This window comes from Phocoena phocoena, chromosome 2, assembly GCF_963924675.1.
Source record: "Phocoena phocoena chromosome 2, mPhoPho1.1, whole genome shotgun sequence".
NCBI classification, from domain to species: domain Eukaryota; kingdom Metazoa; phylum Chordata; class Mammalia; order Artiodactyla; family Phocoenidae; genus Phocoena; species Phocoena phocoena.
In genome coordinates this window covers 162,468,470-162,484,307 of record NC_089220.1, presented here as the reverse complement: position 1 = coordinate 162,484,307, position 15,838 = coordinate 162,468,470, and the positions used below count along the sequence as shown (strand labels likewise).

The 15,838-nt window shown below is 35.3% G+C and overlaps 1 protein-coding gene across 1 annotated transcript in view; it reads right to left on the bottom strand.

The window, feature by feature from the left end:
* The window catches only part of MALRD1 (MAM and LDL receptor class A domain containing 1), a 598,156-nt gene that overhangs the window by 77,769 nt on the left and 504,549 nt on the right, over positions 1-15,838 (bottom strand). The window contains exon 37 of the mRNA XM_065871795.1: positions 15,307-15,373. Coding sequence (XP_065727867.1) covers positions 15,307-15,373 — 67 coding nt within the window. The remainder of the gene's footprint in view (positions 1-15,306; positions 15,374-15,838) is intronic.

Genomic DNA, 15,838 nt, shown 5'->3' with positions numbered 1-15,838 from the left:
CTTTAGTAATTAGCTTGTAATAGAATACTACAAAAGTTTCTCCCCTATTACACTATGATAGAGAGAGGTTAAAAGATTTACCAAGGTCATTCTACAGGTCACTCCCTTCTACGCCCTTATCTGTGGCCTGGGATAAGAACCACTATGGGTTACCCCCTTATCTAAGGTCCCTGGTTGGCTTTCTGTTGGGTTTAGCCAAGCAAGGGGAGACAGAAGTTGGAGTTTGAGGGGTGGGAGAAGAGAGAATTTGCATATGTTTTATCTGTTTCCTCCAGCTTCTCTGCCAAGGCAGTTGCTTCTCCAACTCCCACTCCTGCTACAAGGCCCCCTCCCCACAGTTCCAGCTCTCACCAGGAACTGGGTATCTAGGACCTACTCCTTGTTCCCTCAATGTAGCCTTTCTACTGTTGCTAGTCTCTTGGAGTCTCAACATCACTTGTCATTTCTTAAACCTTGCCTATACCTTCATTAAAGTAAATATTCTTGAAAGTTTTGTTATTTTAGCCATCTGGAGTGAATTGTCTTTTCTGATAGACTCCTGACTAATACTGCTATATAATTATTAAACGTAGTCAAGGCAGATCTGCTAATTATAAGTCCACTCTTTCTTCTCTTACACCTCACAATATTTCACATACTTGACATTGAATAAATGACTAAGTTATGTATTGTGATGTTTTACCATAAAAATAAATTTAAAAAATAGCAAAATACTTGTCAATATGGATATATATTTGTTCCCTAGGGTGATCTATCTTAGTGAAAAATATACCATAAAAATAATATATTATATATCATCTATCAACATATACCTTTTTTTGTATAGAGCTTGTGTTCCTCCATAACCAATAGGAAAAGACAATGCATTACAACTTACATTGCTACAGAGAAAATTCTTGTAATATTTTAAATTCCAACAAAATGGAAAAGAATAATATATGTAAAGCCTTGTTTCCTTTACTGAAGTCTTAATTCAAACTAAAGACATTCTCATTCTGACACTCTAACAAGAGAATAGTGTTTTTCAGTTTTATCTACAAAATGAAGAAAGCAATTATTAGAAAATATTTTTATTCCAAAATTAGAATTCCCCATGTATATTCAGAAAGCATGTCACTTTAGTCCTCTACATTGTCAGATAGTGGTGACACCAAAACAAAAGTTTTGCTGTGAAGGGATCTTCTATGTTTTCATTCTGGATCCCCAAGCAATAAATTCAAAAGGGATACATTTCTCTTTAACACCAAAATGCCTGTTCTCTTTTATCTTTTTTTCTTGCTACTCTTGTGGTATTTACTCCAGTGTATTTGTGTGGTCAGTCACTGCCCACAGAGAATGAAAAGGCAAGAACATCTACCAACACTATCATACTTTCCATAAAATTATTTGTTCTGTATTGTGTATTACTTTTTCTAGTTTTCATATATCTGACTCTCACAAGTTTTTACGTATCAATACATAGTAGACAGAAGGATAATATGGACCTATAGACTTACAGCTTATATAAAATCTAGCCACTGATAATGAGTAGTGACAATTTAATCCTAAACTTATAGACACAAACAAGTTCCGTTACCTCCTTCTTCCTCCTGGCCAAACTAAGGAAAATAAACAAAGTCTTTCTCTGAAGAATACAAAGGGATGCCGTACATCTCAGAGTTACAGATGGACAGCAGATTAAGGCAATGGCAAACATAAACGAGGACTTTCAGAGGATGAGAAAAGTCCCGCGGGAGTTTCAAAATTAAAATGCATTGAACTACTTAGATGTGTCAACATTTCACTACGAAGAGGGAGAAGTTCAAAAAGTTCTACCTCATTAGCTAGATTTCGCTTCTGTAAGGCAGAGATCAGCCACCTAGCAACACCACAAAAGATTCTACTCTGACATAGTTTAACTCATGCTGGCTGAGCAGGAAGAAAAGCTATGTAGGATCAGGGCAGAACTGGATGGCCTGTAGTTCCGGTGCCACTGGGGAGTCTGGTTTGGGAAATTGTGAAATTCAGTCTGAGGAATGACTTTTTGTCAGCATTCTTCGAAGCTCAGGTCTCTGAGCACCTCTGCTGGGCTTTTTATTTCCCATTCAATAGACTGCATTGGAAACACACACACACACACTCATCACGCACGGTGAAGAAAGAAAAGATGTCATTTCCAATCAATGACTACCCCATTAAAGTTCAATTGTGCATACGCTAGGAAAAGTGATAAAGTAAAAACTGTGTCGATTAAGAGGACACATTTTCCTATGCAGCTATTTTAGGATTGGAGAAGTACTGAGCTTTTCCAAGTTCCTGATCTTCACAATATAGACAGCTATCTCTTGTTCTCTCTCTTTAAAGCCAGTCCATTGGCATTAGATCCTGCCCCAGAAATAACCCACCACTTTTCTTCCAGGAGAAGAGAAATATCTACTTAACAGTCAGGTCATACCAGAGACTCTGGAAAATATCTGGTTCACAAATCCCTGTCAGCAACAGCCAGTGTATGAAATCTGGGCCATGTCCTTCCTTGGAGGATGTCCTCCCTGGATGAGTCCACAGGTCATTCAAGAGGCACTTGCATCAGACTGTCAAAGCAATGCCATTTTCGGCTGTGAAAGCTCACGGCTGGCATGGAAAGTCTAGAAACAATTGGACAATTAAGTGTGCCAACACATCACGAGGCTTCCTTTCTGGGAAAGGGTCAGAGAAGCAAAATTAGGTATTACCGTGCTTTTGATTTTCATGACTCTCTGGGCATATGTGAGTGGAGAAGAATCCAGCTCTGGGAGTGAGGCGGGGAGGGAGGCTTGGGAAGAGAGGTTATTTGCTTCATCTTCAATCGCATTCCTGGCTTGTCTGACTCTGCACGAGGCACAAAGTGTGTAATGCTTTCTGACAACAGGGGAGGAAAACCGAGGGACGGGCACATTTCATCTCAGAGCCGCTGCTGAAAGCAGCCAGCTGGCCCTGCCTTTTACTGTTAAGAGGTGGTGTTATTTTTTAAATATTGTGACCGTTTTTAAGATCTTTTTGGAAAAATGCATTTCTAAGCTACTAAAGCAGTTCTTGTTAAAATACAAATGCAGAAACTAAAATACGAAACTGCCCTTTCCTCCAGAGCCAGCCTCCTTCTAGACAGGTCGCTGACAACTCTGAATACTTTGATGTGTATGCTGTTACACTTGTTTTGCATTTTCACATACTTTCTGTACCCTGCATAGTATTTTAATACGCATATTATTTTGGAATTTGCACATTTTACCTAACAACATACATTCCTATGTCAGGATTTATATTTCCATTAAAAAAATTGTTACATAGTATCCTACATTTAAATTTGTTTTCAGAATAGTACTGCACAATATCAAAATCAACACATTTATCTGCATATTTCTTGTTAATATGACAGTAGGCTAGATTCCTAGGATTGAGGTTGGCTGAGTTTAAGAGTATGAATATTAAATTCTTGAATGGATATTGCCACTTTGTCTTTCCTACAAGTTTCTTTTCCTAAATGTTGTATGTTTAGTTTCCTAAATATACTGGTTATATTCCCATAATCTGTGTAAAAGAGGGTCAATGTTTCTACAGTCTCACAAATAGTAGATATTACTAAACTTTTTTTTGTCACTTTGATGGGTTAAACCAAGGTTTCAAAGGTTTAACTTTGCACTTATTTATTAAACAGGGTTGAATTTTTTTTTTTTTTTTTCTTTTCGGTATGCAGTCCTCTCACTGTTGTGGCGTCTCCCGTTGCGGAGCACAGGCTCCGGACGCACAGGCTCAGCAGCCATGGCTCACGGGCCCAGCCGCTCCGCGGCATGTGGGATCCTCCCGGACCGGGGCACGAACCCGTGTCCCCTGCATCAGCAGGCGGACTCTCAACCACTGCATCACCAGGGAAGCCCCATAAAGAGGGTTGAATTATTTTAGATATGTGTTGACCATTGATATTCCTTCTTCTGTGAATAATCTTTGTCTATCATTTATTGTATAATTTTTATTGCTTTGAGGGAACACTACATATTATAGCTAATCCCCATTTATAGTATATACAGTATATCTTTCTTGTGGCTTGTAACTGTGTTTTTAAAAAATTTTGGTTATGGTGTCTTTCACCATTACTGCAGTTTTATTTTTGTTTAGGAACCATCCATGTGGTCAAATTTCCAAAGCTATTCATCTTTTCTTTTATGGCTGCCTAGTAAGCTTATAAATGACCTCTATTCATCAAGATTGTAAGCTATTCCCTTATTGTATATTTTCTCTAAGAATTTTTGTATGTTTTCCCTATTTATACCTTTCATAAATCTGGGATTAATTCCCTGGGTATAATGTCAATAACAATTTATATTTTAAATAAATGGCTAACCAACTGTCCTAACACCAATTATTACGTAGTTCAACCCATCCACTCTCATCAACTTGAAATGCCACCTATTTTACATTAATGTCACATAGCTACATCAACCTATTAGTAGACTCTTTACCTGTTCCAACAGTCTATTTGTCTCTTTCTGTCCCAGCTCCACAATATTTATTACCATGACTTTATGACAAGCTTTACTATGAAGTACAGCAAATACCAATCCTTAATTTTGTCTTTAAATATTATATTTATTTTTCTGGTGAACATTAAGACCCACTGGTCTATTTCAAAAATAAATAAAAATCTAAGACACTAAAAATGTCCTCTGTTAACTGTCATTTGTACACTACTGAATATGGTTAATTCCAGAAAGTAAGTTCATTTGCTTCTTTCTTACCCATTTGATCAGGTCTTTGAGTGTCCTTCATTTGTACCTTCAGTTTTCTTTATGTGGGTCTTAAACATTTACAGTTAAGTGTAGGCCTGTATATATTATAATAACACAGCTAGTTCAGAATGGAGCTCTTTTCTAATTATCTTTCTCAATTATTTTTCCTACTGATGAAAAGGAAATTTACTTAGTGTTGCATATTTACCTGGTATCCATCTACCTTGTTGAACCCTTTTTATCAGTCTAATAGTGTCACAGTTAACTTGCTTGAATTTCCTAGTCTGTAAATATCTGCAATAATATTTGTCTTTCTTCTTTTTCAATATGTCTCACTCTTACTTCTTTTTCCTTATTCCTTTGCTTAAAACCTCTTGAGCGGGCTTCCCTGGTGGCGCAGTGGTTGGGAGTCCGCCTTCCAATTCAGGGGACACGGGTTCGTGCCCCGGTCCGGGAAGATCCCACATGCTGCGGAGCGGCTGGGCCCGTGAGCCATGGCCGCTGAGCCTGCGCGTCCGGAGCCTGTGCCCCGCAATGGGAGAGGCCACAACAGTGAGAGGCCCGCGTAATAAAAAAAAAAAAAAAAACCTCTTGAGCAAATGGAATAATCTCAGTGGCAGCAGATCCTTTTTTTCTTATTCCTGGATTTAAGGGAAGATACTTTCAGTTTTTTAAACTAGGTACACAATTGGAAGAGAGGGACTACATCTTTGTCTTTTAAAATTTCTACTGTGTCACTTAAGCTACTCAACTTTAATACCTCTGCTTGGGCCAATTTTGGTAATTTATATTTTCCCATAAAATTGTTTCTTCCATGTGTTGGATATGAAGAAACTACAACCACATGACCTCTTAAGCTTACTACACAGAAGATATCTAAATGCCCTCCTCTTTAAATTGACTTCTTGAAATAATTTTCATTTACAGAACATTCAAGTGTTATTATAAATATATTTTTTAGTCCTTAGCACTTGCGTACTATGTTTGAAAAAAATAACAACAGAGGCCATGATGTTAAATTTTGATCATTTGTTCTGTATTCCACTAGTAAAGAACTATTGTGGGTTGCTATGGAGATGATTTCAACAATGTTAAATAAGAAACTGGCAAACGGATTACTAGTGCTTCCCACTTAGATACATTTAAAAAACTGTTCTTAAGTAAATAAAATGATTATGAATTATACATTTCAGCAGTACAAAAGCTCTTTTCAATTCACAACTCCATCATGGCGGAGAATGTTGGTTTCTTAGCAAATGTTCATTTTCCCCTCCTCCTTATAAAAAGGTTAGGTAATTTATTCAAAGTTATGGAGTTAGTAAATGGTGGATGGAGTTCATACCCAAACCCAGGTTTACTTGGTTTTAGGGTCATATCCCTGTCCTCTTTTGTATACTGCATACAGGATACGACTCATATGTGTTGGTTCAGGAAAATAGAGAGGACGTTCTACACGAGTTGAGACCTAAAAGATAAATCTGGAGTTTTTCAGGTAGTCAAGGTGAGAAAGAGTAATATGGGCAAAAAGGAACAACACGAACACTCATAAGAATACTAGAAGTGCACGGTATGCTAAAGAACAGAAAACAGCCAAATGCAAATAAAGCTTCGTTCTAGAATTTCTTCAGGCATTTGATTCAAATCTATACTCATCGAATCTTGCAATCATAGAATCACAAGCCACCTAGTCAAATCCCCAAAGAGGCAAAATACCACGATGGTTCATAACTTAGGAGTACAGACGCTGGCCAGAAGACTGAGGTTTAAACCTGAACTCCACCGCCTTTCTTGCTCTTTGTCTTTGGTAAAATTACTTAATTTCACAGTCTCATCTCCTTACCTGCCAAATTAGACACCGTATCATCTGCTCTGTAGGTTTATGCGAAGGCCAAAGGCATGTCAAACACTTAAGAGGTGCCTGATGTAAGCCAGTAGCATACCTCAGATTTTTAACATTTGCGTCAAATGAAAGAAAAGCCATAGGATGGTTCTAGCAACTATGACTACATATTTTCATTTTCCTTTAGCCTGCCCCAGGCAACACCTGCCCCACACCTGGTAGAATGGACACTCCTTAACTGTTCCACATTCCAATTGTACTCTGTTGTGTGGATGTACCATAGTTTATTCAGCCACTCTCCTATATGTGGGCATTTAGGTTGTTTCCAATATTTTGAAATTATAAAAATGCTTACAGCAAGTAACCTTGTGGACACTTATTCTCATAGTGCTGGAATTGTACCAACAGTATAAATTCTAGAAGTGGAATCGTTAGGTTCAAAAACTAAATGAATATGTAGTATTTTTAGATGTTGCCAAAAAAAAATTATACCAATTTACCATACAAATATATACCAATTTTTATACCATGAAAATTATACCAATTTGCATTTCTACTAGCCAAGTGCTTGTTTCTTTATATCCTTACCAACAGAATATGTTGCTCATCAGAGAGGTGGGGAATAGCATCTTAGTATGGTTTGAATTTGTCTTTATCTCATGAATGAAGTTGAATTATTTTCATATGTTTAAGCATAATTTTACATATTTTTAAACTAATCACTGTCCATTTTCTTAATGTGATGTTTGGACTTCCCCATATTTTAAAACAGCTCTTTAAGTATTAGGGATATTTTCATTTTTCTGAGATATATAATACAAGCATTTTCTCTCAGATTGCCAGCTGTCTTTTGATGTTACATATTGTATATTTTGTGCCATGCAAAAGATTCTTTCTAACCAAAATTTATGTAGTCAAATTTATCAGTATTATGTTTGATTGCATTTGGACTTGAGTCATTGAAAAAAGCTTTATTCTTACATCCAGATTATAGAGGAATTCACCATGTATGTAAATGGTTTTAAATTCACCCTAGGACGTATAATTTCATTTTGAATTCTGATCTACCTGAAGTTTATTTTTATGTGTGTATGGTGTGAGGTGTGGTTCTAATTTTTATCTTTTTCCAAATAGCTAACTAGTTGCCCCAACACTGCTTGAAAGTCGATCCTGTTCAGTGACTTAGGATGTCATCTGTACCATTTACTAAATTTTCATGTGCAATTGGATATATTTCTAGAATTTTTACTCTATTCTGTTAGTCTGAAATGTCTATAATGCCTATTCAAGTTCCTGTACCACATTGCTTTAATGATAAGGACTTAATTCTGCTTATTCTAGGGCTACTCAGCCTCTAGTAGCTTGTCTTTTTCAGTGTTTAACCAGTTAATTCCATGTGTATTTTTCCATGGGAACTTTAGTACCAAATTGTTTACCCCAATTTGTGGGTATTTTTGTAGGGATTGTGTTAAATTTATAGATTAACCGAGGGAGAACCAAGGTCCTTAAGATGTTGCGTCAGCTACCCAGGAAAGGAAAATGTCTTTCTACCTGTTTAAGACTTTTGGGATTGTTTTTAATCATACAGGTTTGCTTTTATTTTTTACATTTATTCCTAAATATTTTATCTTTTTATTTTTGTTGTGAGTAGGGTTTCCTTTTCCACTTTTTCCTCTAGTTTTGTGTATACAGACTATTGATTTCTGAATGCTAATTTTATATCCTCCAAACTTATTGAATTGATTTTAACTTTTGAATTAATATTTAGGATTATTTTCTAAGGTTTTCCAGGTATACTATCATGATAATTTAACTTCTTTCCTAATTTTTATGCTTCCTTTTTTGTTTTTTTGTCTTGTTTTGTTTTTGGTCAAATTGTATTGACTACTATGTCTCATAAAAATGTTAAATATCAGTGAAGATAGTGGTCATATGTGCCTTGTTCCTAACATCTTCATGGAAATGCCTTTTGTGATTCTCTATTAAGATGCTGAATTTAGGAATAAAGAATTTATTTTTTATAATATCAAGGAAGCATCAATTGGATATCAATTCATATTTTCCTTAATGTTTTTTTTGAAAAGACTTAAGACTTTTTTTTAAAACCCTGGAGAAAATCGTAATAGATTTCTTTGGCTCTCTGCTTTTAGAAGTCTAATGCTTGACTAATCCCTTTTCCTTATTATTTGGTCTTTTTCCCTAGAGGTCATGAGGATATTTTTCTTTGGTTTAGAGCTTAATATTTTTACTAGGATATATCTTGGAGTTGCTAGGTTTGTGTCAAATTTCCCAAGTAACTGTTGACCCTTTCATTATGTAAATTCAGGTTTTCTTTCATTGCTGAAAGTTTTCTTGGATTATAGTTTTAAATATTAATTCTGTTCCATTGTTTTGTTTTTCCTTTTTAGGGACTCAAACTGCAGTTGATCTTTGAACAACTTGGGGTTTAAGAACTCCAACTCCTGCACAGTTGAAAATCCATGCATAATTTTACAGTCAGCCCTCTGTATTTGAAGTTCCACATCCTCAGATCCAAGCATTCATGAAATGTGTTGTACTGTAGTGCATATTTTTTTGGAAAAAATCTGCATATAAGTGGGCTTATAATCTGCATATAAGTTGTGTGCAGTTCAAATCCATGTTGTACAAGGGTCAACTGTACATCCATATTCTTTGTCTTCCACTTCAAATACTTTCTCTTTTGTTCTTTTTACTTTATCTCATTTTCATTCCCTTGGTTATTTCCCAACCTTTGTTCACAATTCCTTAATAAATTTAAATATGTCCTCCTTTGGGAGAACTGTAATTTAGTCTTTCTTTCTTTTTTATTTAATTTTTTTCCTGAGTTCCATTGATTCTTATTCGATTCTTACTGTTTTGTTGTCCATTTGTACTTGAATTTCTCAATTAAGAATTTTTTTCCAATATCCCTAAATGTTTTTTCTGACAATATTTAATTCACTTTGGAGTTGGGGTCTTAGAGTATTTTCTTTTTTGCTTCATCTTTCTTTATTTATTTCCTTCTTTCTTCCTTTTTCTCTTTCTTTCTTTTTTTGGTGGGGGAAGGAGAGTGTTCATAAGCTAAATTTTATTTTAAACAGTGGTTTTGTAGAGATGGAAATTGCATTTATTCTTCATTTCAAGCCTAGGGCTGTAATGAGGTAGTTTACAAGATTCCTAGTTTAAGAGCACCCTCTTCTGTCATTGTAGAATTCCCAGAGTTTCTTTAATGGGTGACATTTTTCTTTTTTGGTATCCATGCTGTCCTACAAACTGGAGAGTAATTTCTTTTTAGTATAATGAGCACATCATAGGCTCACTCAGTATATTGGGTTGGCCAAAAGATTAGTTTGGGTTTCTCTGTAAGATGTTATGGAAAAACCCAAATGAACTTTTTGGCCAACCCAATACTTCTTGCAGCACACATAGAAAGTACCCAAGAGTTCCTCTGTGGTTGATAGTCTGGGTTATGGTGAGGCCATATGCTCATATCAATAATTTAAGAACATATTTAAAAGTATTGATATTTTTTCCTGGAAACTTCAGAACTTTCTATTTGTATTCATTTGTTCATCCTTCATTCAATATATCATTCAAATGGTTCTTACAATGTCAGGTATGAATTTGGTACTAGTCATGAAAAGGTATGGAAAACATACCTTTTGAAGACAATGGTCTTCAAAATGTTTGCCCACACACCCCAAAAGAGTTTTCGAAAAAACTTTGTAGTCCCTTTAATTTTAAGTCAAAGTTAAATTTTTTTCATCTTTAAGAAACTGCAAAGGATGCACTCTCCAGGCTACTATAAATAAAACTCTTAGACTGCTCAAATGTAGACACTGAAACGTAAATACCATAGTGATTGGATACACATCACCTTCCAACAAAAAATACATGAAGACATTTGCCTTTAATATTTAGAATTTTTAATAGTTCCTTTTCCTCCTTAAACTAGTATTTTGATTTCCCTTTCCAACTGATTTTTATCCTTCATATTACAGATTATTTTCAGTGAGCATAACTGTCTAAGAGTTTATCCTTACATATAGAGCTAGTAAAAATTGGGAAAAACAAAATTTGATAGTCATAAAAAATGATATTGCATTGGAAATATATTTCTTAATAGGATAGGTAGGGCAGGTTTTAAATAGGTAATTTCGTAAAACAAACACTTGTAAAAAAACATAATGAGGGAAGCAATAGCGGAGCCCAGAAGGAGCAATGAGCCATTCTTCCTGGTTGGTATGGGAAAGGATTCCCAGAGAAAATGCCATTTATATTGGATCTTAAGCATTAAAAGGCATCCTTTGGGAAAATAGGGTAGAAAAAGAAAACTCTAGGCAGAGGGAACAGTGCGTGCAAAGCTTGGAGAAAGAGGAGAAGACCGCCTGTCGAGGCAAAAGATCTTTTTGGACATGTTAAATTTGTGATGCCTATTAGATATCCAGATGCGATCTGGTGTCTTTTTGGGGACTGAATTTAAGAATGTGGAATTTAGTGGCATAGGTTTGGGCTGTTGATAAATTGTATTCAAAGCCAATAAATTAACCCAAGCTTAGATGAGATCATATAGTAAGTGAGGGTAGGAAGAAAAGAGAAGAATTTCAAGCACTGAGGATTGGAGTACTACAACATTGCAGGAAAGGGAAGGAACAAGTAAAGAAAAGTGAGAGTGATGGCCAGTGATATCCCCCAAATCAGGTAAAGAAAAAGGGTAATTCACTCTCAAACACTCCCATATAGAGAAGGTAAGAAATGATAAATTACCATTTTTATTGCCTTTTAAATTCCAGGTTAAAGTGCCTTTCTAATATAAGGGTTTCCTAGAAATGGTATTTAAAATTTCCAAAAGGTATTTTTTTTTTGTCACCCGTCTATTTTTTATTTCTTTTGGATATTTAGGAATTTTTGCTTTCTGTATTTTGTTACTATCTTATTTGATACACAGAGAGTTTTGCCTATTGTAACTTTTTAGAGTGTATCATTTTAATTTAAAATGATATAGCCTTTTAAAAACGATATAGCCTTTAAAAAATGTGCTTATACTATAATTCTGTGGGGTTTTGATATTAATAAGGTCATTACTGTGTATTTTTATTTTTATTAGCCAAATCATTTTTTCTTACCTTTTGTTTCAGTCCTTCTTCTAGATATATTTCTTGTTTAAAATGAAATTATGCATGAAATATAATATAAAATGTTGATGTAATAAGAATATATATGAAATAAATATATATAGTAAAATTTTATATATGTATGTAATTATATATGTATTTTAAATCTGATGTTGCTTCCTATGTCTCTCTTTTAGCCTGGCTAACTTCTTTTCTTTTCTTTCTTGTAACCTCTTTCCTGCCCTCCATATTAATTTGGAATTTACATTACATAGGTTTCTAATAAACATATTGGTATAATTGAAATAATGATCGAGCCTCCTTAAGTGAGGAATAATTTACCTCTTTTGGCTCACGGTTTGCGTCTTCAGCCCTCAGACATGCCAAGTTGTTAATGTTTCTCAAGTAAAGGAAAACCATGGTTCACCTAGTAGTTTCTACTCCTGTGGATAATTACAAGCTCCCAGCAACACAAATGACCTTATACATTCTCTTTCTTCTGGATTATAGATAAAACCTTAGATTCCAAGAGGAAATCCAAAGGTTTTTGTGAGAGGCTTCCTCAGGAAACCATGAAATTCTTGTATTCACAATGGCCTGGATGAGAGGTGGGCTTTGGCCTTCTGTCCTTACTTCTTTGGGTAACAAAGACAATGAATTCCCACTCTTGGGAATAAGAGAACAGGGCTTGACATAAAGCCAAAACCTTTCCACAGTGCCCTATAGTTACTCTAAAACTATATTCTAAAGCTGTCTTCACTTAACCTTAAATCCAAAAATGAGTACCTGTATGTGACAAATGAACTGGACATTAAATTTAATTGGAAATGAATCTGACACTAAGTGCAATTAGAAATAATTTAACCATTATTTGGCATTTCATTAAGACACATTATGCTTAAAGTAAGGAATTGTGCAAGGATAAGTCAAAGGATGGGTATTGCAAGATACTGTGAAACAAAATATTCAAGAACCAAATGACCAGGACTTCCCTGGTGGCACAGTGGTTAAGAATCCACCTGCCAATGCAGGGGACATGGGTTCCATCCCTGGTCTGTGAAGATCCCACATGCCGCAGAGCGACTAAGCCCGTGAGCCACAACTACTGAGCCTGCGCTCTAGAGCCCGCGAGCCACAACTACGGAGCCTGCGTGCTGCAACTACGAAGCCCACGAGCCTACAGCCTGTGCTCCACAACAAGAGAAGCCACTGCAGTGAGAAGCCCGCGCACCACAACGAAGAGTAGCCCCTGCTCGCTACAACTAGAGAAAGCCCGCACACAGCAACGAGGACCCAAGGCAGCCAATAAATAAATAAATAAAATAAATTTATTAAAAAAAAAAAAAAAGAACCAAATAATCTGGAGTAGGATTAATGGGGTTAATTAAATGATGACAAGCCCATATATTAAATACTATACACTATACAGCATAAAACAGTGGCGTAGTAATACTGATGGCTAGCATTCCTGTAATGTCTTTTATGTGTCAGGCTCTATGCAGAATGTCTTACATATATTAACCCCTTTAAATCTCATATCTGCTCTATGAGGTAAGTGCTGATATTTTCTCTGTCTTACCAAAGAAGAAGCAGAAACACAGTCAGATTGAGGGATTTACCCAATATTAGACAGCTGGTAAGTAGTGGATCTAGAGTCATGTTTACTGACGTGGAAGAACAGCATGATATTTCATGAAGAGATTAAAAAAAACACAGCACAAAGTATACTGCAAAGTGTAATTCACATTTCAGTAAGAAATAAATGTGCGCTCGTGTGTGCATGTTTGTGAAAGGAAAGCCACATGGATATAAGCCATACTACTCAAGAGTAGGATTTAGGCATTGGGATTTCTACTTTTTGCCTCATACACTATTTTATGCTTTTAAAAACTTTTATTGCAATACACATGTATCACTTTTGCAGTTCACAATTTAAAGAAATAAAAATTTGAATGAAGAGACTACCATATTATACTATGAAAAAAATATTCAAAAGTCTCTTTTTTTCACCCCTACATAGCAGATAGCACTCAGTCCAGACAGTTATTTTGATGGTAATTACAGTTACTTAGCTATTTGCAAAGTATTATTTACTATCAAAAGTAACATATTAAAATACTTCATTAGCTTTCTGGTTAGTGAATTCCTTTATACATTTTTTTGCATTAATTTCCTTTCTTTGGTCCTTCTCTCTGTCAATCCTCCTGTCACATCTCCTCCCCACATTATAGAGTTTTCTCACTTGAGAGAAAGAAGTTTCGAACATCACCATCTGGATTTCAATTTTTAAAGTTTATTTAAGTACATGAGGATGTTGCCAAGAACGCAAAACTCTTTGCTTGCTCAGCTGAGACTAACTGCAGTGGGGAGCTTTCCTGTCTAACCATCAGGGTTAGAGAAGACAAAAATTCAAATGTCCTTACTGTAAACAGCTGACACCAAACAACATGACCCACTCAGCTGATGCTTAATAAACATTTACGCCATCATTCTCAATTTCTTCCAGGAGATTTTTAGAAATTAATATTACTTATTCTGTATTTCCATCAAGTTATAGTTTGTGGTAAGTTAATTTCCATGGAAACCGATACAGGGAAACGTATAATTTTGCTAAGATGCTGTGAGATAAATTATGTAGTGCATTTGAGAGCCAAATACTTTGAGAAACCCATTAATATTTCCATTTCAACAATGTTAAAACAGTGTTATATTTCATCATAAAATTTTTTGTTGTTGTTTTACTTGGTAGAGGTTTTTGCATTTTTTAGGGATAAACAACTTTTCCTAAATATGAGTGTTGACTCAGAAGGATATAAGAATGTAAACAACTATTAATGTTGTTTTCCAGATACTTCTGCGTGCTTTGTTATGACTTGAGTATCAACCTGAAACCATTTCTCTAATAAGCAAGGGTAATATATCCATCGGTCTGTTAGACTAACAAGTCATAAACACAAATATAATGGAATATGCATCATTTCCTTTAGAATTTATGAAACAGTTTGCACAATTTCCTAAAGGGTGAGCGAAAAAAAAAAGTCAAGCCGTCTTTGATATGCAGTATAAATAATTCCCAGAAGAAATCACAAGGACTGTTTTTGTTTATTTTTGCTTTAAGTATGCAAGTATGTTCCTTATCTGTACCTTAACCTTAGCTACTCATAAGCATCCACTGAAAAAACCGGAAAAAGCTTCTATTTATGAAATAATTTTATCCTTGTCTTGTTAGAAAAGAAAAATATGGAATTTGAAATAAAAAGGGAGATAGGAAATACAGACACTAAGTTCATCTGAAATAGGATGATATCCATATAAAACATTTTTTATAACCTTACATAAATATTAAAAAAAGGAATAATGAGTACTATTAAAGCCATCTGTCCCATACAATATAAAATGTTGAGAGACATAAAGTCATGTGAAATAATTGATATTTTTCTAAAATACACTCACATCTTCCTTTCTCTTATTCAGACAGATAAGTGTAAATGGTGTCATTATCCACTATTTTTACCTTAATAACCACATGTTCATTCATTAGATCAGCCTCAAGAAAAATAAAACGACAACAATACATGTTAAAAGAAAAAAAAAAGGCAATGGTTCTTACCGACACATAGGACCGTTTTTCTCCACTACACAAGTCCCACCATTTCTGCAGTAACCTCTTGGACACTCTAAAACGAAGCATCCAAAAACCCACAGTTAATTATAAATATTACTAGGAAGAAGGAGAATGTATTACTGGTAGTCGTTGCATTAAATCTAATCATGGAGAGTAAACTGCTTCTAGTTGCTAAAAGCACAGAATTCTTTTAGGTTACTTTCCTGTACCCCCCAAATTTGTTCGATGCTGCCTGCTGTCCTGGACGTGTTCATTCTCTTTACATGTGCAGTGCTTGACCACAAGAGACTTTTTTTCTCCCGTGGATTAGGTACAATCTACTTATTTAGAATGTCTGCATGCCATATTTGTAATTACACTGAAATGTTTTCTTTACTGAAACATTTCTTCAGCTCCACACTGCTGTCACTGTACCACGGCAGATAAATGCTTTGCATGGGTGACTGTCATTTTGATAAGATGTCACTTGTGTGCACGCTCTTGTCCTAGCTCCACGTCCGTGGCAGACGTCAGCACA